This window comes from Odocoileus virginianus, chromosome 17, assembly GCF_023699985.2.
Source record: "Odocoileus virginianus isolate 20LAN1187 ecotype Illinois chromosome 17, Ovbor_1.2, whole genome shotgun sequence".
NCBI lineage: Eukaryota > Metazoa > Chordata > Mammalia > Artiodactyla > Cervidae > Odocoileus > Odocoileus virginianus.
The window spans coordinates 38,290,306-38,311,077 of record NC_069690.1 but is presented as its reverse complement, the minus strand read 5'-3'; the positions used below and the strand labels follow the sequence as shown (position 1 = coordinate 38,311,077).

The 20,772-nt window shown below is 58.0% G+C and overlaps 3 protein-coding genes across 5 annotated transcripts; 1 reads left to right on the top strand and 2 right to left on the bottom strand.

The window, feature by feature from the left end:
* Positions 1-531: 531 nt before the first annotated feature.
* On the top strand, positions 532-13,935 carry PGAP3 (post-GPI attachment to proteins phospholipase 3). Of its 3 annotated transcripts, XM_020898177.2 has the most exons (8): positions 534-766; positions 1,955-2,052; positions 2,854-3,006; positions 10,380-10,442; positions 11,073-11,134; positions 11,473-11,609; positions 11,871-12,072; positions 12,254-13,935. In XM_020898177.2, exons 1-8 carry the CDS (start codon positions 586-588, stop codon positions 12,315-12,317), a joined length of 960 nt encoding a protein of 319 aa, XP_020753836.2. In that variant the 5' UTR covers positions 534-585; the 3' UTR covers positions 12,318-13,935. The 3 variants fall into 3 exon arrangements, with proteins under 3 accessions (XP_020753835.2, XP_020753838.1, XP_020753836.2); XM_020898176.2 differs by having other exon boundaries at positions 532-766; positions 11,871-13,935; XM_020898179.2 differs by lacking the exons at positions 10,380-10,442; positions 11,073-11,134; positions 11,473-11,609; positions 11,871-12,072; positions 12,254-13,935 and adding an exon at positions 8,367-8,571 and having other exon boundaries at positions 533-766.
* Positions 13,936-14,528: 593 nt separating this feature from the next.
* Positions 14,529-16,086, bottom strand: PNMT (phenylethanolamine N-methyltransferase). The gene is made up of 3 exons (XM_020898154.2): positions 15,885-16,086; positions 15,176-15,383; positions 14,529-15,052 (listed from the first exon to the last, which is right to left on the bottom strand). Exons 1-3 carry the CDS (start codon positions 16,084-16,086, stop codon positions 14,611-14,613), a joined length of 852 nt encoding a protein of 283 aa, XP_020753813.2. The 3' UTR covers positions 14,529-14,610.
* A 1,781-nt stretch (positions 16,087-17,867) lies between these two features.
* TCAP (titin-cap) lies at positions 17,868-20,685 on the bottom strand. The gene is made up of 2 exons (XM_020898175.2): positions 18,962-20,685; positions 17,868-18,715 (listed from the first exon to the last, which is right to left on the bottom strand). Exons 1-2 carry the CDS (start codon positions 19,069-19,071, stop codon positions 18,322-18,324), a joined length of 504 nt encoding a protein of 167 aa, XP_020753834.1. The 5' UTR covers positions 19,072-20,685; the 3' UTR covers positions 17,868-18,321.
* Between the last annotated feature and the right edge of the window lie 87 nt (positions 20,686-20,772).

The following is a 20,772-nucleotide window of genomic DNA, read 5'->3' as shown; positions in this document are numbered from 1 at the left end:
GAGTCAGATTATGCAGGGCTTGTGGAATTATGATTTTATCTTGAGGCAAGTAGGAACCAGTAAGGAATTTTAAGGAGAATGATATGGTCAAATGTCAATGCTTGGAAATGGAGTATGGGCTGGAGGGGTGTAAGTAGAAGTGGGGGGATGTGTGAAGAGGCTACTTTGGATGCCTGGACAACAGATGATGATTTCTTTAACTAGAGTGGTGGTGCCAGTGGGGTTGGAAGATAAACAGACACTTGCAGGTACATTAGAGTGCGGAAATCCGATTAAACTGGGGACAGAAAAATAGCCCTAGCTCAAACAAAAAGACCCTGGAGAAGAAGACAAATGTTGATAAAATACCATTTCATTTTGCTTCTTAACCTACCCGGTGTCTCCCTTACCCTAACCCTGTCGCCTTGTTATATGCAGATAACATTTAGGCGAAGAGCGGGGCAGGCGCCGGCAAAAACCCGGGAACTTTTCTTAAACTGGGGTGGACGTCGGCGGAGAGCAGATGAAAGAACACAAGGCACTTCCGTTTATTCCGGAAGTGAAAGCTCCTAAGTTCCTCCGCCGGCGGAGGGCCAGGGTGGAAGGATGGCCGGGCGGACTGCGCGTCTGGTACTGCTGGCTGGAGCAGCCGCGCTAGCAAGCGGCTCCCAGGGCGACCGCGAGCCAGTGTACCGCGACTGCTTGCTTCGGTGCGAAGAACGGAACTGCTCGGGGGGTGCACTGAAGCACTTCCGCTCCCGCCAGCCAATCTACATGAGTCTAGCAGGTAAGACACACCCCGCGGTAGGCCCCGCCCAACGATCTTGGCCCCGCCCCCTAATACCACTCTGTAATGATGCACCTTAGTTCCTCCCTGGGGTCCATTATGGGTGTGAGTGAGTGGAGCCCCAGAGTGATGATAGCCTGTCAGCCAGGAGCTTCGTTTACTTTTTATTTATTCAGTCAAATGGGCATTTACTACCTCCTGGGTACAAAGTACTGGAATGACACTGAAATCAGACCAGGGTCCTACCATTGGGGGCTCGTAATGCAAGGAGACGGTAATTCAAGCCCCAAAGGATTCTTAGATTAAGTAGCATGTAGGGGAGGAAGGAATCGTTTCTGACTTTGAAGAGTTGGGGGCACTGGTTATCTTGGACATTCCTGAGAGGAAGGTCTTCCCGATAGGTGCATTAAATTTAGGCCTGTGGCCATAGTGGACACTTACTGTGTGACACGTGTCAAAATAGTTATTTTTCACAACAACCCTTTGAGATTGATTCTCTTAACCTGATTTTTACAAATGAGGAGACTCAGAGAGGTTAGGTATCCTGCTCAAAGTCACGCAGCCAGTAACTAGTAGAGTTTTCAGTTCTGGCCTGTTTGACTGCAAGTTTGTTCTCTTTACTGTCCTTTGTTTACCAGACAGAAAGAACAGAGAGTGGAGGCCCTGGGTAGATATGGACACATCCTGCAGCTTGGTTTACTCAGGGAGCAGGGTGCCTGAAAAGGAGTAGTGGGAAATGAAGTTTAGAAGGCAATGTGGGGCCTCCAAAGTCAGAGTGAAGAACCTGAGCTTCATCTTCATAGGCGGGGGTTAAGATAACAAGGGTTTCTCCCTAGGTAGTGAGAGCAAATCCTGTATTCAGGAAGAGCAAACATGAACCCAGATGTCCACAGATGGGTCCATCAGATGCCAAAATCTCCATCTTGGATTAAAGGAGAAGAGACATCTCTGTTTGCTCAGTATACACTCTAACACACACACACATACACGCACACACGCACCTTTCCCCTGTGTGTGTGTTGCACCATCACTCATCCATCCAAGCAGAAAGTTAGAACTTTCAGATTTCTTCTGGTTTTCCCCAACCTGCAGGCCCTCTTGGCTTGGGTTTGGGTTTGAGCCCCTTTCGAGCTATCTCTGTGTCTCCCTGTGCTGGGGGATTCACCAGGCCGTATTTATCTGTTTCAGGTTGGACCTGTCGGGACGACTGTAAGTATGAGTGTATGTGGGTCACCGTTGGCCTCTACCTCCGGGAAGGTCACGAAGTGCCTCAGTTCCATGGCAAGGTGAGCTGGAGCGTCAGGTTAAGTATATGGTGGGAGTTAGATGCCTCTAGTTGGACTATGCTGTTGAAGCAAGCCAAAGTGTTGAGTGATGAGTGTGTGTTTCCTGTTCTCAAAATATGCTGGTTTTCCTGTCATCAGATGGGAACAATGTGTCCTGCCTCTTGGTTTGAGGTAACAAGATCTAGGAGCTTTTGGGGTTTTCTCAGGGAGTGGTGCTGGGCTGCTTAGAGTGGTTGAGATGCCCACCTTCCTACAAGGACAAATTCCCAGAGTGTCCCCTTGGTATGCTGTCTGTTGCTTCTTCAGTAGGGGTCTGGATTTAAAATAAAAAATACCCCCTCAGGTAGCCCAGTGAGGCACAGAGGCTCAACTTGCTGATACCCTTTGATCCAATAAGATCTTATTCTAGACTGTTGTGGTTGGTGAGAATTATTCTCCCTAGCTTGTCACAGAGTAAGGTGAAGCTCAGAGGGCTGTGGTCAGTGGTAGAGGATGGATTAGTTCTTCTGTCTTCTAGATGGCAGGACTGTGCTGCTTCCACCAACCATACTGAGCCATCAACACTGGCCCGCCTGGTCATCCCAGTACTGTGAGTGCTGGCCAGGATAGAAGGATGACTCTCAGCCAGGGACTGCAGGGGAGCTCGTTGACCTGAAGAGGGACTGCACCTGAGGCTTTGGCCAAGGTCCAGAGCTGAGGAGCCGGCTAGGGACCTGGGGATGCAGCAGGTCAAGCAGAGATGGGTGGGGCCAACTGGGCATTGCCTGACTCTCAGGCCCCATCCATGTGTTCCTTTTTCAGTGGCCCTTCTCCCGGTTCCTGTGCTTCCAAGAGCCGGCTTCTGCTGTGGCCTCTTTCCTCAATGGCCTGGCCAACCTGGTGATGCTCTGTCGCTACCGCACCTCCGTGCCAGCCTCCTCCCCTATGTACCCCACCTGCGTGGTCTTCGCTTGGGTAGGTAACCTGGCAGGATTCCTGTTCTACACCCTCATCCAAGAATGAGGAAGCCTTAGATCCCAATTCTCACCCACCTAGCTTACCCTCAATTTTCTAGGGATAAACCTGCAGCTGTGGGGTGGTCCAGCCTAGGGAGAGCCGGGAAGGTGCTGAAACAAGCCTTCGCTTTCTAGAAGATCCTGGGTCAGGCTGTCTGAGAAGGAGGGGTAGAGGAGACCTTGATCTCGTCCTGAAGCAGGAAGCCACTCAAACACACAGTAGGACAGTTTATAGACACAGAAGGGAGATGGGTGGTAGAAGCATTCTGGGACCACAGGTCTTTCCCAGGACACCTGTGGAAGGTTCAAAGCCCTGTCAACCCCAGCCAAGGCCTAGAGGCCGTGGCAGCGACAGCAGTCCATCTGGAGCTTAGACCATCCCTGGAGAAGCTGAAATATGTTCCATCTGAGTATCCAGAGAGGTCTCTGAGCTTCACAGAGTGGCTGGTCAGAAGAGCCAGCATCTGGGGCCTGGAGCTGTGTGAGAGAAACAAGGACTGTGGTACAGATGTGAACCACAGTCACCTTGGGGAGGGCAGGAGAGGTTCCAATGGATGTCTCTGGATCAGAGCTACCACGGTAAACCTTAGGGAGACAGCCCCCACTCACTCATTTGCTTCCATCAAAGCAGCCATGTGTTCAGGTATTGAGTACGTACTATGTGCGAGAAATACAAAAGCATATAAAAACACATGGGTCCCCGCCCTCTGGTACCAGTCACATAAGTACACAATTGAATGTAAAAAGTCAGTTATGAACAAGTGCAGTGAAGCCTAGATCAGTGCTGTGGGGGGTGTGGTGGGGTCTAGACCAGCACGGGGCAATCCAAGAAGGCTTCCGTGAGGAAGAGGTATGTGAGGTCAAATCAGAATAATGGATGAATGCACACTGGCAGGACAGAGTGCAGGTTATATGAGGACATGAACGTCAGAAGGCCAACCAGGCAAGAAGCTGGGAGTGGGTGTGAGGCAGGTGAGCGGGTGGGCAGCAGGGGGATCCTGGAGATGGATAGAGGTGGAGAGCCTGCAGGCATAGTAACAATTTAGATCTTGACTCTCAAAACCTCAGGAAGCAATGAGGGTTGCAGAGAGGGGGCTTCGGGAATACATTTGCTGTTCTGGCCTCTGTGTAGACGCCAGGTTGGAGGAGGCAGGAGTGGATGCTGGGGCTATTTGGTAATTTTAGTGTAGGGCACAGTAGCTAGGCTAGAGAGGTGGCACAGGTCTGGGGAAGGAGGGGTATTAGAGAGAAGTGTGTTTGAGCTATGTTTTGGAGGTAACATTAAAAATTTTTAATGTTTCTTTAATAAACCCATACACAGCTCTTACTCTGTGCCAGGTATCATTCTAAGCACTTTATAAATATTAACCTTGTTAATCCCATAAAAAGCTCATGAGGTAGGCAGTATTATTGTCCTCAGTTTACAGTCAAGGAAACCAAGGACTGGAAAGTTTAAGTTACCTGCCCCAGGAGCCAGGGTTTGAATCTAGGCATCTGGCTCCAGAGTTTACACTCACACCATCTTGGCTGTGAGGTGACCTAAGAAGAGAAGCAAGGAATCAAGGACAAGCCCTGTGCTTCTGCTTAGAAGACAGTGATAGAAACTGTGAGTGTGGATGTCATCACCAGGGGGGAGCTCCGTGAGAAGAGAAGGGATCTGGAATGGAGACCCGAGAAACCCCAAAACTTAATGGCTGGATAGACGAGGAGGAGGCAGCAATGCAGACAGAAGGAGGCACAGGTGGAAAACCACAAGGCCATCGTGCGGTTGGGGGAGCCCTGGGACAAGGACAGGAAGGAGTAGGCCGTTTTCCTGAATTCTGCTTCTGTCAAATGAGATGAGACTGAAGGTCTCTGAGGGCCTCAGGGAAGCTGGTCGTGTCGGGTGCCGGCCGTCTAGGCCAAACCTCAGACTTCAGGGATGGGGCCTGGAAGGAGGGCCAGAAGAAGGCTGTGGAACCTCTGGGAAATGGTGCTCCTCCCTAATACTTTCCATTCCATAATATTCATAATCTTTATCAGTTACGGGACTCAGATCACATGATGGGCATGGTCCTAAGTTCTGTACATACATTTTCTCATTTAATCCTCATGATACCACTGCAAGCCCTGTGGAAGGCTCAGAGCAGGGAAACATGCCCAAAGTTGTCAGCTCACAAGGTGGTGACTAGTGGAGACAGGCTGGCCCCCAGGGCTGTCTGACTCCAGGGCCTGAGCACCTCACCCCCTCTGGGCTGTTTGCACATGAGGTGCTGCATGTTTAGTGGGTATCTGCTGTGGGTAGAGACAGGGGTTAGCGCTTGTGGTGGCCGAAGCCCCCATCCCAAGGAGCTAAGCTGGGTGGGAGGTGCAACTCCGGCCAGTCTGGGAGGCAGGATAGAGGCCGAGGCGAAGAGGGCTCAGGGAGTGAGCCTGGCGAGCTGTGAGCTGGAGACCACATGGTCTGGGTGGAGGAGTCTCTCAGGGAAGCACGGGGAGGAGGGGAGCCTGCATCTCCTTCTACGGGATCCGTAGGCCTGGTCAGGCTTAGACATGTGCCCAGAGGGGAGAGGATGTTGGATTCCTGCCTCCTGGGCTGGGGGCCCAGCAGGAGCGAAGGTGCAGAAGCTGGTCAGTATGGGGCCCGGACCGGCATCCTTGGGAAGGTCAGCCTGGCCGCTGTGGCTGGCTGAAGGGCAGATGAAGGAGTAAAGATGGAGCAGAGAGGGCTCTGAGTGCCGGACTGAGGGGCCAGAATGCTTGTGCAGACTGGGGCCTGGCATCATCCCAGCCTGTCACCGGGTGGGTCAGAGCCCTCACTCCCTGTTTTTGGCCTCACACAGAGCAGCGAATTTGGTCCTGGCTGTGCAAGCAGGAAAGGTGGGGAAACGGAGGAGAGCTCACTTGTCCCCTTCCTCTTGGCGTTCGTTCTTCCAGGGACACTGATGTCTGCCCTTACTGCCCCCTCATCCCTGCCCCTGTTGTCGCAGGACAGTCCTGCCTGAACTCTCTGAACCAAACTCAGAGCCTCCTTGGGTAGACACGCTGGTCTGAGGGGACCTCAGAGAGTCCCCGCCTTCATCTTCATAACATGTGCCAGAGGCCGGTGGTCACTTCACAGCTCTCGCTTTGATCCCCCCTGATTCTGGGGTCTTTCGTCTCACTGGCATCTGCCACTCAGCTTCCGTCTTGGGGAGGATCATACCTCCCAGGACATACCTGCAGTCCAGGGGTACAGCAGGTGATGCTGGGTTGGGAGAGGACAGACACCTGCGGCCAGTGTCTTAGGACTCCCTGAGGACATGGGCCCCCGCTTCGTGCCACCAGGAGGCCCTCGAGGGACAGACTGTCAGTGTCCACACTGTCTTTGATGATCCAGTGTGGATTTTACACTCGATCTTTAGTCCTGTGTATATTTGCAAGAGGGAAAAATCCCAAGCTGTATGGAGGTTGTGACTGTGGACTTTGTTGTGGGCTGTGTTTTCTGGAGCAACTGGGGCTCCTGCTTTTTGGTGAGTTGGAGTGGGAAGGCCCCCCCACCTGCTCCAGGTGAGGTCCTGGGGAGGGGGAAGGGTCTCAGCGGCTTTTTCCCGGCACTTAGCAGGGCTGACGAAGCTTTGGCATAAGAAGTCAACCCTTGCCTTGACATTTAGACCTGGACTTGGGCTGGGCAGTGGCCAGGCTTTGGAGGAGCCCACCACAGACCTTTGACTTCGTGGAACCGGGGACCCCTGCTCTCTGCCAAAGCTACGAGGCTAAAGCGATTCTCTGTCCCTTCGTCCTTGGGGTGGAGTGAGGATGGGGTGCCAGGAAAGGCCAGACTGTCTCTTCAGGATGATTTATGGTGGTGGGGACTAACTGTACCCCACCTCTGCTGAGGAAACTGGGAGAAGAGACAGCAGAATGATGGCTAGACTTCAGGAAGGACGTCCCTACGGTCAGAGAGGCGCCAGTGGAACAGGCAATAGCAGGAAATCAAGGAATCCTTTTTGATGGTGGAAAAAGTCCCTTTCCTCCTGTCTCCATCCACTTCTGGCCCACTTCTCTCTCAGGAGCGAACTGGGGCTGGCTTGCCCTGCCTAAGGCCTCTGGGATGGGGGGGCAGGATGGCAGCAGGCATCATATTTAACATTCTGCCTCCCCCACTTCTGAGACAGCGAGCTATTTAAAGACCCACTTGTCCCCACCGCGGCGGTGTCAATGACAGCCCCGAGCACTGGGGCTTAGCACTGGGGTCGAATTCTTGACAGATCTGGCTCACTTGGCATCCAACCAGTTTCACGGCTGTGATATTTTTGTCTCAATTTTCTTATTTTCCAACAGACTGAAACAGCCTCCTGCTCTCCTCTACCCAGCCTGCCGTGTCTCCCTCCAGTTCCACCCTCGTTGGCACCCTGCCCCTGGCCTCCCCCTTTCCCCAGTGTTTATGCAAAGTTCTTGGCGCCCATGGCCCTCCTGGCCTGTCTGATTGGCCAGTTACCACCCCCCACCCCCAGCTCCCCCATTCTACTCAGGCTTGGCCGAGGAGCCTGGGAGCAGCCGTACACTTGGGCCCTCCCGTCGTCCTTCACATCCTTCTGTTCCCAAACTTGAGTCTTAATGACAAACTCTGAGCGAAGAGAAGTAACCTCCCTACAGTGCATCCTGGTGGGATCGTCGCTCAGGAGCAGGGAGGAGGGGGCTCTTCCGATAGCTGCAGTGTCTGTGTTCTGGGACCAAGAGACCCTGGGGCTCTGTGGTTTTCCCTGGAACATTGTGACCTGCGAGGAAGGGCGGTGGTGGGGGTCAGTCCCTGGACATGATGAAGGAAACATATTTCTGGGCTACCTACTGTGTGCCAGGCCCAGAAATAGCCACCACTTACTGAGTGGTTTCGCTGTGCCTGTGATCTTGCAGACATCGTCCTCAGGACCCTCTTACGCAGTGGGTGCTATTCTGAACCCTGCTGTGTACGTGAGGCAACTAAGGCTCAGAGAAGCTATTATTTGCTCCAGATCACACAGCTGTTTAGGGGTTGAGACAGAACTTGAATCCAGAGTCCATCTCATGATGGAGGCTCCAGACATCCTGCCCCCAGCCTGGAACTGTGGCTGGGCCAAGGTAGATTTGGGGAGACCACCCTTTCTCAGCCTAGTCGTCCCTGGCCACCACAGAGAGTGGGAGACAGACTTGGGCTCTTTGGCCTTGGTTCTCTGAAGGGGTGTGCGGATCCTACACTGGAAAGCAGGGCAGGGAGAAGTAAGTCCTAATGTGTGACCCTGCCCTGAGCACTGCGTTGTACACTGTACTTGTTTTGTTCGTTAAATCCTTATCAATACTATGATTGTTCCCATTTTACAGATGAGAAAACTGAGGCCCAACAAGGCTAAATAACTTGCCCAAGGACACACAGGAAATGCAGAGGCAGGATTTGAACCTTGGCAGTCTGACCCTAGGGCCTGCACTCTTAATGACACTGTCTCCCAAGTCTGAGGAGAGGGTCAGAAGAGGAGTCCCCCATTATGAGACACTCCCCAGGGGAAAGGGGATCTTTCAGGGTGCAGAGTCCAGGCTTCAGGTGGGTCTCTGTAAGTGGAAGGCACCCCGGGGAGGCAGTTGGACAGGGGACCAAACAACCCCAGTCCCTGCCCCTTAGAGCGAAGCCCTGTGCGTTCCCCCACAGCCCTCCAGCTGGCGCTGATTCTGTCACCTCCCCCTTCCTGCCATGGGTGGCGAGGAGACCTGGCTGGCTGCCATTGCCTGCTGCCTCCCCTCTGCCTCCCCTTCACGCTGGCTTTCAGGGCCACTTGCCGCCCCAACGGTGTCCCTGGGTCTGGCCTGCCCAGGAGACCTGGCCCCCGTGATCACCTGGGCCCCGTCTCCAGCACTGAGCCTGCTTCTCTCCCTACTCTGACCTGAGCATCACAGACTTCGCAGAAGCAGAGTCTGAGGAAGGACTTCGTCCTGTTCCATTTTCCAGCCTCCAGACCAGCCCCATTACCGTCTCTGGGGAAGGGGTCCAGTCTCCAGGGATGGGACAGGATGGCTGTCCTCAAAAGACCTGGACTAATCACCTGACATCAGGGCTGGAAAGGGGACAAAGGATCACTTTGGGCGGCCCCCTGATTTGTCCCAGGGGGGAGCTTGGGTCCAGAAGGGCAGGGCCTGTGCCCAGGTCTTGAGGAGCAGAAGCAGCAAGAGTCAGCCCTGAACCCAGGTCAGACAGGCTCACCAGGCTCCCTGAGCCTCCAGAGACTTCCAGGCTTGAGCAGCTTTGCAGTGGAGCTTACGCCTCCACCCCATTGCTCTCCCCGTTTCCTCACAAGCCCCCTCAAGCCTGTGTTAGGGAACTCATCCTACCACCTGGCCTTCCTGCTGCATACCAGGGGGAAAGTGGTTTTTTACGCTGCTCCTTCTGTCCCCTGCCTGGTCAGTTTTCCTGGTACACTGGACCCAAGTGAGCAGCTCCTGGCCTTTACCCATCTATGGCAGGCCTGTACCACCCTAGTGCCTCCCTCCCCACCCCCAGGGCCTTCCAGGCCAGACCTTGGCTGTTTCTTCCTTTGACTGGTTTCCCAGCCCTTCCACCCAACCCAGTGTTGTGTGTCTCCACCCCAGCCCACCCTTCTTTCAGTAAGTTGGGTTTTAGCAGTCCCTGCAAAAAAAATGCCACCACCAACTCCCACCAGAGTGAGGGCTTATTTGCAAGATGATTTGTACTGTCTTCTTGCAGTTAATTTCCAGGAGAAAGGCCTCCAGCATTCCCTTGGGCCCTTGCCCACCACAGCCCCTCCAGCCCTGCTGCTTTGCTCCTCCCAGATCCCAGCAGCAGCCACTGGCTTGGCGGGTTGGGCCGGCCCAGCCAGGGGAAGGCTGGGCTTCCTCCTCCTAGACTTGGCCCCAGTGGGATCTGCTTGATCTCCCTCCCTTGCTTGCTTGCTCCAGACACACCCCAAGCTGGCTCAAGCCCCTCCACCCCACCCACTTCATTCCCGCCCCCAGAGGCTGAGGTCACTGGCTCCCCTGGCCCGGGTGGGGCTGTCATCACCTGCCAGTTGGGGGAGGAGGTGAGGTTCCCCGGGGGCTGTTGTCTTAGCCATTGAGTAACCAGGGAACTTGACTGCCGGAACTGGTTCCCAGGCCAGGCCGGAACCTGTGGAGGCTGCAGCGTCGCAGCCTTGGGGGGGTTCAAGGGTGGGAAGCTTGAGTCTGAGGGACCCAGGCTGGGTGGGGGTGGAGCGGCATGGGTTTGTTCAGGGCCCAGGGAAGCATATGTTTCTCAGCTCCCCTTCCCCAAAGTGAGATGGAGGTGAACCCTCTGGGGGGTCTTCCCCGCCCCTGGGCGCCACGCTCACCGGCCGCCTCTCTCCTCAGGTCTCCCTCAATGCTTGGTTCTGGTCCACAGTCTTCCACACCAGGGACACCGACCTCACAGAGGTGAGCGCCCTCCCACTCTCTCTTCTGCTGGGGACAGTCCCCGAGGACCAGGGACAGCGGTGGGGCAGACCTGGCTCTTACTTCTCATACTGACTGGGTTCACCAAACATTGCTTTGTGCAGAGCTTTATTCAGCATATTAGTGCACTTGAGCCTCACTTGACCCTTGTGAGGCAGGTGTGATTACTGGCTCTTAGCTGATGCGGCAGCTGAGCCTTTGACAGGTGAGATCACTTGCCCAGGATCACTCAGCCACTGAAGGGGGGCAATCCAGGCTCAAGCCCACAGCTGTTGAACCCAGACTGCACTCTGAAGTCTGCGCACGCTCTTCCATTCTGGAGTCTTGGCCGGCACACCTCTAAACCCTCGCTGCTGAGTACATTTTTTTTTTAAATTGTATAATGTGAATACAAGGGTCAGTCTATTGAATTCAGACATAAAACAGAGATAGAGGAAAGGAGCATGAGACATCCCCACTGGCCATAGGCCTGGGACTCCCACATTAGAGTCTGGCTGGCTCTCTGCCACTCCCATCCCTGGTGGGTCTTCTCCGGGCCCTGCCTTCCATGAAGCCTTGTCCGCGGCCTGCTGCCCTCACACTGGTCCCTCATCCAGCTCTCCTTGCCCTCAGAAAATGGACTACTTCTGTGCCTCCTCCGTCATCCTGCACTCAGTCTATCTCTGCTGTGTCAGGTGAGCCCGTCTTGGCTGCTCTGGGGGCAAAATCAGGCCCTGGGGGCGGAAAGGGGTCACCAGTCTCCTCCCTGGGGGTGCTGTTCCCCCAGGGCTTTCATCACGCGTGCACATAGCATCCAGACGGGTCTGGAGGGGACTCCATGATGGGATGGGGGGCCCTGGGTCTTCCCAAGTAGCTATATGTAGCACATGGTCACAGGCTGGCCCCCTGGGGATTGGAAGCCTGCCCTGCTGGCCTGGCTCCGCTGCATGGCTGCTGGGGTGAGGGGGTGCCTCAGGGCATGCTGCCGTGGGGACCGGTCACTCAGTCTGAGCTGCTCTGGGTGGCGGGGCAGGACCGTGGGGCTGCAGCGCCCGGCCGTGGCCAGTGCCGTCCGGGCCCTCCTGCTGCTCATGCTGACGGCGCATGTCTCCTACCTGAGTCTCGTCCGCTTCGACTATGGCTACAACATGGCCGTCAACGTGGCAATGGGTGAGCGGGACGGGCTCTGGGGAGGCTGGGCCGCCTGCGGAACTGCTGGCTCGGGGTGGAGGTGGGCCTTGGTGCTGTCTCCAGAGAAGGAGGTTCTAGAGAGACCCTGAGGGTGAAGGAAGAGGGAAGAATTTGGGGGTGGGAGAGGGGTGGTTGCGGGGGAGGCTCCTGAGGGTGGCTCCGGGGTCACAGAGGGGAGACTTGGGGAGGAGAAAAGGAGGTCCAGGAAGTGAGCCTCTCCCCACCCCTGCCCGCGCCCAGGCCTGGTGAATGCGGCCTGGTGGCTGGCCTGGTGCCTGCGGAACCAGCGGCTGCCGCACGTGCACAAGTGTGTGGCGGTGGTCCTGCTGCTGCAGGGGCTGTCCCTGCTCGAGCTGCTGGACTTCCCGCCTCTCTTCTGGGTCCTGGATGCTCATGCCATCTGGCACATCAGCACCATCCCCGTTCACGTCCTTTTCTTCAGGTGGGTGCCTCTCCTTGCCCAGCACTCACCTCCTCTGTGCCCTCCCTTTCTGGCTTCTCAGAGGCCTGTGTGCACCTGTCACTCCCCACCAGGCCAGCCTGCCTGCACCGCGCGCCCCTGCCCCCAGGGGACGCTCTCAGAGCTGTGCCTTGCCTCAGTGGGCTCCCCCCTCTGCCCTTAGCTTTCTGGAAGATGACAGCCTCTACCTACTGAAGGAGTCAGAGGGCAAGGTCAAGCTGGACTGAAGGTCTCAGAAGTGGATCTGCCCTCTTGAGAATCCTGTCTGTCCCTGCTGGCTCCCCTTCTCCCCTGAAGTCCTTGAGATGATTTGTTTTCCTTTCAGCATCTTGAACTTGGACACAAAGGGTGTGGGGCCAGAATCATGTAACCTGCCCACCCCTTGCTCAGCCCCCGCATGACCCCTACAGGTCTTGGCCTCCCAGCGCACCTGGCCTTATAACATCTGGGGCTAGAAAATGGGCAACCCCTCTGGTCCCTGGAGCTGAGCTGGACCGGAACTGTGTTCTTAGCTCCACCGAGAGGAGGCTGTCTCTCCGTCCCTGTCAGCCTCCTCCTCACATCCCCTCACTGCCGGGGTGGTTCCCAGCATCCTCTGCCTAGCTGGGAGAGCAGGTACCGCGGCCTTTGGGGATACAGTGAGGCCCCTTCTGTTACCCCCGTGCCTGCCTCGGGGCACCGCTAGGTGGCAGTAGACGCTTGCTCTTCAGCTGCCCAAGTTTCCCAGCAAATCTCATGGGATCTAGAGGAAGTAAACTGTAGGGATTGGGGGGCAGTCGCACTCAGCCTTGCTCCAGTCAGACCCCTGGGAGGCCTCTCCACACTCCCTCTTTGGAGCCAGGACCCCAGAGAGCGTAGGACAGGAGTCCTTCTGGCCCTTGAGTTGCTGTTCTGGTTGGGAGCCCACACACGAGTGTGTGAGGGAGACCAAGTGTGTAGGTTGATGGGGTGGTAGACGCAGATCTGGGGTGTGTGGGATGCCGGGTGGGGTGGTGAGCACTGGCCTTGTTGCAGGGCAGAAAGTGTGGATGTGTGTGAGTGGTTCTGAAGTGTGTGTGTTGGGGGGCAGGCGGTTAGTGTGGGTTAGGGGACTGTGCAGAGACTGAGTGTGAGTGCAAGGGGGTGTGAGTGGGGGTGGGGGGACCAAATCCTGTGGGCAACCATTGGCTGAACACCAGCCCTGCACACAGCCCAGGCCAGGCAGAGGGCCAGGGTGTCCTCAAGCGCTGGCAGGGGTGAGGGTGTCCAGCCTGCATGTGTGTATATGTGTTCCTTTCTTTTGCACTCCCTCTATTTACAAACCTCATAGGGCTGCCACACAACTCAAGAACTCAATCACCCCCAGAACCAGCCCCTTGGGAGGCAGAGGGAGGAAGGAAAATGGGGATCCTCCTTGCCTAGACATGGTTCGCCATCCCCTACCGCAGCGCCCTGCCTGCTAAGCCCCTTTCCCACTTCCTGACCCAGGGTGAGGGGGGTGGTAAGGGGCACTCTGGGGGAAGAGGGGAGAAGACCGTGGCTGGCTGTGGTCTCTGGTCTTCCCAGAAGCGGGCAGGGGCAGTGCTGTGCCTATGCGATGGTAAAGGTGACCCCTGCCAGGTGCCAGCAGCCATAGCACATTCCTGCTCCACGCAGATAGACCGTGGAGCTCCAGAAACTTTCCATCCTACGGCCGTCTCTGATTGGAACAGGGAGTCTGCTCCTCTTCCCCTCCCTGGGGCACTGAGCTAGGACTCCAACCTCAGGGACTTGGGTGGCCTTCATTAACTTCTTTTGATACTAAGAACTATTTTAAGGTGAGGAGGGTGGCAAGGGACATTCTTAATAAACCAATTCTCAGCCACACCTGCTGTTTTCCAGCTCATTTCTGTGAGTAGGATGGGCTGGAGGGAAGAAGAGAGAGCTGGCTGGAAGCAGCAGTGGGGCAGAGGGGTCTCTAGCTAGGAACATGGGAGTTGGGATGGCAGGAACTCGATTCAGGGCAACAGCAGATATGGATTGAGCTTCTGTCCCACTTATCGTGAGGGCTGGAGGAGGGAGCTGGTGCCCGTTTTTCTCCCCTCCCATCTCTGGGTCTTTGTGACTGGATGGTAACTCCACTGGCCACAAGTCCCACTTACATCTGCCTCCCCTTCTGGGTTCCACTAAGCTGCACTACTGTTTATTGGTTCTTAACCTTTCTGAGCTTCACCTGCAAGGAGGGTACTGCTGAGTGTGGGGACGGAAGGGACCGAGCAGGTGCAGGGCACACAGCAGATGCTGAAAGAGCTCCCTGTGACCCTGGCCTGCCTTAGTTCAGGAAGAATGAGTGAAAAGAAACTGACCTTTCTGGAAGCTTCTGGGGGGAAAAGACCAGGGCCGATGCCTCCCATACCCCCACAGCACGAGACAGAGCCCTTCCCCGGGGAGCCACAGACAGCACCTACATCAACCGACAGAACTTATTTCTTTATTAGACGCACCGCAGACAACGGGGAATCTAGGTGGGTGAGGGCCATTGGCCCTGCGTGCACAGGGGCCTCACATCCCCACCTTCTTCTGGGCCCAGGTGAAGAAGATGCCCTTGACATCATCCACACCCGTCTGAAGGTGGGCAGGCATGGTGTAGGTGCGCAGATCCCGCACCTCATAGCCACTCTGCACCAGGGCCTGCCTCACCTCCTCCTCGCGCATGGGCACCACCGCCAGCCTGGCCTCCCCAGCCAGGTACCATGACTCTTCCAGGGCTCCAATGAGGAGGAGGTGCCCCCCAGGCCTCAGCAGTGTGGTGATGTGGTCCAGGGCCCGCTGGAAGCTGGCCAGGTCCGGACTCACAGCCTCCAGGCAGAAGGCAGAGACCAGGGCATCGGCAGGCAGGGGTGCCAGGCCTCCAGCGCCCAGGGGCTGGGGCCGGTGCACGTCGATGGGCAGGATCCTCTTCACCCTGGCTCGCAGCTGGCGCTCCTTCTCCTGCCAGGATTCCCTGTTTGGGAGACAGAAGGCAGGGTCAGGACCAGGGTTCTGGGTGCCTACACTCAGTTCTCTGTTGCCTCCCACCAGTCACTCCCGGGAAACCCCCTAGCAACCCTCACCCCCCAGCCCTTACCCCTTGCCCTCGATGAGACAGACATGCTGGCTGTACACGCTCCAGTCGAAAGCCCCAGGCTCTTCTCGCAGCCAGAGCCTCAGCTCCTGGCGGTTCACCTCTAGGAAATCTGTCATGGTGATGTCCTCAAAGTGGGCACAGGCGCTGAGCAGCTGGTATATAGTGGGGCCTGAACCGACGTCAATGAGGCTGCGGCCAGACACCTCACCTGGGTGGGCAGAGGAAGCGAGCCCTGGCGCTAGGCCTGCAGCCCCCAGCCTCAGTCACTGCCTCCCTTTCCTGCTTCTTTGCCCCTTCTCTGCTCTTTCTCCTGGTGTTAAGTGGGTCTCTATCTGGAAAAAGCACTAGCTCTGGAGTTAGACAGACCAGGGTCTGAGTCCTGGCTTCAGCATCGGCTGACTTACCTTTGGAAATGAACTTAACCTCTCTGAGACTCAGGTTCCTCAACCATAAACTCTGCCTACCAGTGAGGATTAAGTTGGGAGAAATCTCAGATGCCTGGCAGCGCCTCTCCTCCGCCTGCCCCCAGGGTTCCGCCTGCCCCACCTCTCCTCTCAGTTCTGAGAGTTCTCGGCTCTGAACCCCTCTCCTCGCGTCTCTCCTCTCACGTGAGCGTTCCTGCCCCTCTTCTGTTTTCCCTCTTAATTTGACCTTCGGCTCTCGGTGCTGCCCCTCTGGTTCCCTGATGTCTTGTTTCCGCCGCGCTCACCGGTGGCGAAGGTCTGAGCCAAGCAGCGCAGCTTCCAAGGCCCGACGCCGTCGGGGCAGCTCAGGTCCCCCCTCGGGGGCGCGTAGTTGTTGAGAAGGTAGGAGCGGGGCTCAAAGCGCTGGTAGGCCGAGGCGACCGCCGCCAGGCCCTGGTCTGAGTCGGGAACCGCGCCCGCCGCCTGCCTCTGGTTTGTCCCGCTCATGCTGCTGCCGCGGCCGCCCTTGAGCCCCGCTCGCCTTTATCTGCGGCGCGACCCCCCGCTCGCCCGCCCTGGCCCCTCCGGTGCGGGGGCGGCGGCTGAGCGATGAGCTGCCTGGGGCCACGCGCTGCGTCTTCCCTATCCCATCCATCTCCTTTAGTGTCCCTGCAGCAGACACACGGGGGTGGGATGGAGGGGGCATCCGTCCCCGCCCCTGCTCCACCATTGCTCCCGGCTGCCCTCCACTCTTTGCCTCACCTGCCCTCCAAGACCAGCTCCCACGCCCTGCCCCTCAGCGTCCTACCCCCAGACTCTACAGACCCCCGCAGCTGCCAGTCCCAGCACCTCCACGTCGCATTCACCCCTTTTGCCTGGCATCCCTTCCCTTCTCTTTTGCCAGTGTTCAAGTTAGCCCTGTCCCCAGTTCCCAGCTCCCAGTGCTCTCCACCAAGGGCCCAGTTCCCCGCCGGGCTCCCCATCTCCGGGACACCCTTTCCAACATCCACCCCCTTTCTTAGCAAGGTCTCCCCAGCTCCCCTCCTCCAGGCCTCTCTTCCGTCCCAGCGTTCTCTAGCGTTCTCAGCCGCGCCCCACCCGCTCCCCACCCTGACTCCAGAAAGGACAGTCCGTTCTGCCCTCCCCACGGTCTCGGTAGACCCCGCCCGTCAGATGGCAGTGACGATAGGGGAGGCGAGTGGGGCTAATGTGCGCAGTGGAGAGAACAGCCCGGCCTTCCCTGCAGGCCCTGTGGGCTTCCGGCCGCTTGTGTCGGGAAGGCTCATGATGTTCCCGTCACATCTAGGGCCAGGGGCCCAGGTGAGGACGGAAGGGCACAGGGTACATTCTCCAGGCTGCCAGGGCTACCAGGGGACGCGAGCCCAGCCTCGGACGCCAAGGGATTAGGTGTGTCGCCTGGTCTGGAGTCTGACCCCTCTCATCTCACAGCCCACACTCCAGCCCGCTCTGGGGGAGCAGGACCAGGCCCGGCCTGCAGACTACTTGGCACTCCAGGTACCAGACTGTCAAGATGCCAGGTTCTCCCCTCCTATCCCCCCAAATAGGAAGTGGATTCTGTGGGGGCCATCTCCATGGTCTTCCTGGAGTAGGACCCCCCTCTGACCAAGTATAGTGCCTCTCTACCCTGGGTAGGCTACCAGCCCCTGCCAAGATGGGGCCCAGGCCTCCTCCATGCCACCTGCCCCCCACAACTTGTCTAGGAGAAAGTGTCTTCCAGTTGGGCCAGGCAGCCAGTTTGGGGCATGAGTTACCGCAACAGCTGCAGAGGTCAGACAGGAGCCTGACCCCCTACACACACACCCCACTCCCAACAACCCACCCTGGGCTCCCAGGCCAGGGAGGGTGGAACACCTGACCCCAGCCAAGGATTGATTCCGTCTGGATTCAGAACCAAGAGAGGTCAGCCCTGGGGTCAGTGACCCCAACCACACCCTGGCACAGCTAAGGACAGTCCTGGTGCCAGCCCCCTCCTTATTCTCCATGAGATCATTTCAACAAACCCTGGATGCCAACTGGCCTCCTGGGCACTGCACAGTGCCAGAGGGCTAGAGGCAGAGGCCAGGGCCCACGGCAGTCAGGGGGACTGGACAGATAGCCGCCCTGTTTACTGCTCTGTCCAGACAGCCCCTCCCCGCAAGCATGGGGCGACCCACTAATTCTGCCATATTTAGCTGAGATGCAGGGCCTGTTCCTAGAAGTGAGCATGGGGGGGGGGTACACCAATGGGTGGACCCCTCAACCAGAAGAAAAGAGACGAAACTCTGGCATGTGATTGAGCGTTTATTGCAGCACTAACAGAGGGTGCTGGGGGCTCCACCCTGCCTCTGCCCTCGTCACGTCCCCCTCCCTCCAGTCTCCTTCCCAGAGCACTCCAGATCCTCTTACAGTTTTTCTTCATCCTTCTCTGAAGCTGAAATCTGGACTGGGGTCACTCCTCTCAGGGACCTCTTGCCCTCATCAGCTTCTCCTGCCCTTCCTCCTGGGACTGGGGGTACTTGGCTGTGCTGGCCCCCAGCTCTTCACCTTTTGTGCCCATCGTCCGCTCCCCTCCCTCCGGGAACTCAGGAGATCCAGGCCTCCTGGCCTCTGGCTCCCTCCTCCCCTAGCCCCCAACTCTGGGCAAACTACGAAGCATCCGTGGCCAGCAGCTCCCCTCCATGGTCCTAGCTAGGAAGGGCCCAGCCCAGGGCAGGCACAGTGCAGCCCGAGTCACCGTCCCTCTCAGCCTCTCTGTGCCTCCTGAGACATGGAGCGGGACAGGGAGCGACGAAGGGTGCCGGGCTTGCTGACGGGCACCACGGGAGGCAGCTGCTTGGTGATCTCGGCCACGTCCTGGCGGTCCACGCACTGGCCTCCCAGGGCGGTTTCCAGGGCCAGCAGCTCCCGCAGCTGGACGGGGGTCTCCTCGCGCTCCTCCTTGGTGGCGCCCACCTTGGCGGGGGTGAAGATGGGCAGGGGCAGCACCCGCTGGTAGGGCAGCTGGTACTCCTGCAGCCCACGGCCGAGGATGCCCATCCGCATCACCAGCCAGGGGGAACGCTGCACCAGCGCCTGGCACTGCCCCTGCCGGTGGTAGGTCTCGTGCCGCTGGGCATCCTCTTCATGCAGGGAGCAACTGGGAAGGAGAGGGACAGGGACACTGAAGCCGAGAACGGCTGCCCGCCACTCACCGGCTGGCCGGCAAGCTCCCTGGGGCTGCCAGGACCTGGGGTGCCGGAGGGGCGACTCCACTTCCCCCAGCAGGCACTCTCCTGGCCCCCACCCCCCAAAACCTCTCCTGGACTTTGTGGTCTGGCCTCATGAGTCCCAGGAAGGGTGCTCTGAGGGAGAGGATGGGGCCCCCTGACTGGCCAGCACTCACCCCTCCTCAGGCCGTGTGGACAGCGTCAGATCCTTCCACTCAGCCCAGAAGGCCTCTCGGCGCTCACTGTTCTCCTCCGCCAGCAGGCAGCTCAGCTCTGAAGTGGCCATGACGACTGCTCACTCCCTCTGGGCTCTCCCCCTCCCAGGCCCTTTAAATAGCCCCCCTCCCCCACACTCAGGGGCTATTTTCAGCCCCTCTGCCGTCAGATGCTATAAGCAGAGCCAAGACTCACTGATGGGGGACTCTGGGCCCAGGGCGGGGCTGGGGGGGTACTGGATTCTGGCTGCCCCCAGGTCAGAGGTCAGCTTCAGAAGAAATCAAGATGCTCCCGTGGGGTGGGGGTCCTCAGAGTGACCCCTCCAGGTGTGAGACACTCCTCAGACACTATCTGTGACCAGGCACATGCCCAGCCTCGTGCCACCTTGGCACTCGCCGTCTGCCCCACCCCTTCCCCTCGCCCAGGGAGGTCAGCGGCTTGTCTGTAAACAGAGCGGGAAACAGTAGGAACCAAGGCCCCTCTGGGCGCTGTACCAGCTCGTCAGGTCCTGTCCCCGCCGCTCTCCTCTGCCTGGGCTCAAGGGCATGTCACACCCCCGACCGTGGCCCTCAAGCAAAAGGGACAGTGCCATGTCCTCAGGCACCTGCCCCCAAAGGCCTGGCTCCCAACTGCCACCACCCCACCGGGCAGGGGCACCAGAAGTTAATTCCACCCCTGGGATCCTGGACACGAGCGAGGGGGGAGGCGGCCCCCGACTCTACCCCACCCCTCAGCTGCGGTGAGATGGGACCCCAGCGGTTCCAGTGGGTGGCAGCCAGTTCTGGCTCCAGCCCTCAAATCAGCCATAAGGAGGCTGTGAGTAGGGGGTGGCATCCACCCACTCTGGGCCTCGTTTTCCTCACTTTCTGTTCACAGTGGCCTTACCAATAGAGCTCTGGGGGCTGCCAGCTCCAAGGTGCCACTGGGCGGGGCCTGGATCTCGTCCTCAGCAAGCAGGCCAGTCCAAGGGCTTGCGGGGACAGCCCCACCCCCAGAGCAGCAGCGCGTGCGACAGGAGGCTGGCACAGAGGGAGGAGGGCGCGGGGGAGGAGGAGGGGGCGTGGCTGAGTGGGCAAAGCAAAGGGCACCCGGAAGGCCAGGGACAGAGGCCATGATGAGAACCAGCAGTCAGGCCCATGGGCACCCTCTTGATTACTGAGCACGACACCTGATTCTTGGTGCCTTTCATCTTGCCACAGCTTTAACGAAGTAGGAAATGGAGGCTCGCGCAGGCAGACTTGCCCGGGGTCACATGCCTAGCTGGGACCAAGAGGCAACACCCCCACCCCTGAGTCTAAGCAAGTTATTCCCTCAGGAAGCCTGCAGGGAGGGAAGGAGGGCTGTTTCCTGGTGGTCCCAAGTGTGACGGGCAGAGAGAGGAGGTGAGCAGAGCCCAGAGGTGCCTCAGTGACCCAGAAGCCCAGGCCTTGCCTCCAGGCTCCTCCCCACCAAACCTTCGGACCCCAGGATCAGCAGAGGCCTACTCTGGGTCCTTCCGGGTCTCCCCGCTACCTCCCGCCTCCCCATCCTGGGCTGGAGACCTTAACCTGACCTTCCTTAGCAGGAGACCTGGCCGGCGGGAGGCAGGGAATTTTTCTCTGACCACTTATCTGCCCAGCTGAACCGGGGTGGGGGGTGGTTCGAGAACTGGGCCCCCCACTGGCTCTATTCTGGCTCTGGGAGGGCAGGAGAGGGTCATGTGTAGGTTGGAGCAGGGTTCCTTCCCCTACGCCCTACGATGTGCTGCCCTTTTTTTTCACTCTCAAGAGGC

What these genes read in the sequence shown, in the direction of transcription:
- PGAP3 (XM_020898176.2), top strand. Translation starts at nt 586, where the DNA reads ATGGCCGGGCGGACTGCGCGTCTGGTACTGCTGGCTGGAGCAGCCGCG. An exon ending in CCTGCGTGGTCTTCGCTTGG is followed by an intron (nt 3,007 to 10,379) that starts GTAGGTAACCTG and finishes CTCTCTCCTCAG; the next exon opens with GTCTCCCTCAATGCTTGGTT. An exon ending in GGCCGTCAACGTGGCAATGG is followed by an intron (nt 11,610 to 11,870) that starts GTGAGCGGGACG and finishes GCCCGCGCCCAG; the next exon opens with GCCTGGTGAATGCGGCCTGG.
- PNMT (XM_020898154.2), bottom strand. Translation starts at nt 16,086, where the DNA reads ATGAGCGGGACAAACCAGAGGCAGGCGGCGGGCGCGGTTCCCGACTCA. An exon ending in GGCTCAGACCTTCGCCACCG is followed by an intron (nt 15,384 to 15,884) that starts GTGAGCGCGGCG and finishes CTGCCCACCCAG; the next exon opens with GTGAGGTGTCTGGCCGCAGC. An exon ending in TGTCTCATCGAGGGCAAGGG is followed by an intron (nt 15,053 to 15,175) that starts GTAAGGGCTGGG and finishes TCTCCCAAACAG; the next exon opens with GGAATCCTGGCAGGAGAAGG.
- TCAP (XM_020898175.2), bottom strand. Translation starts at nt 19,071, where the DNA reads ATGGCCACTTCAGAGCTGAGCTGCCTGCTGGCGGAGGAGAACAGTGAG. An exon ending in TCCACACGGCCTGAGGAGGG is followed by an intron (nt 18,716 to 18,961) that starts GTGAGTGCTGGC and finishes TCTCCTTCCCAG; the next exon opens with TTGCTCCCTGCATGAAGAGG.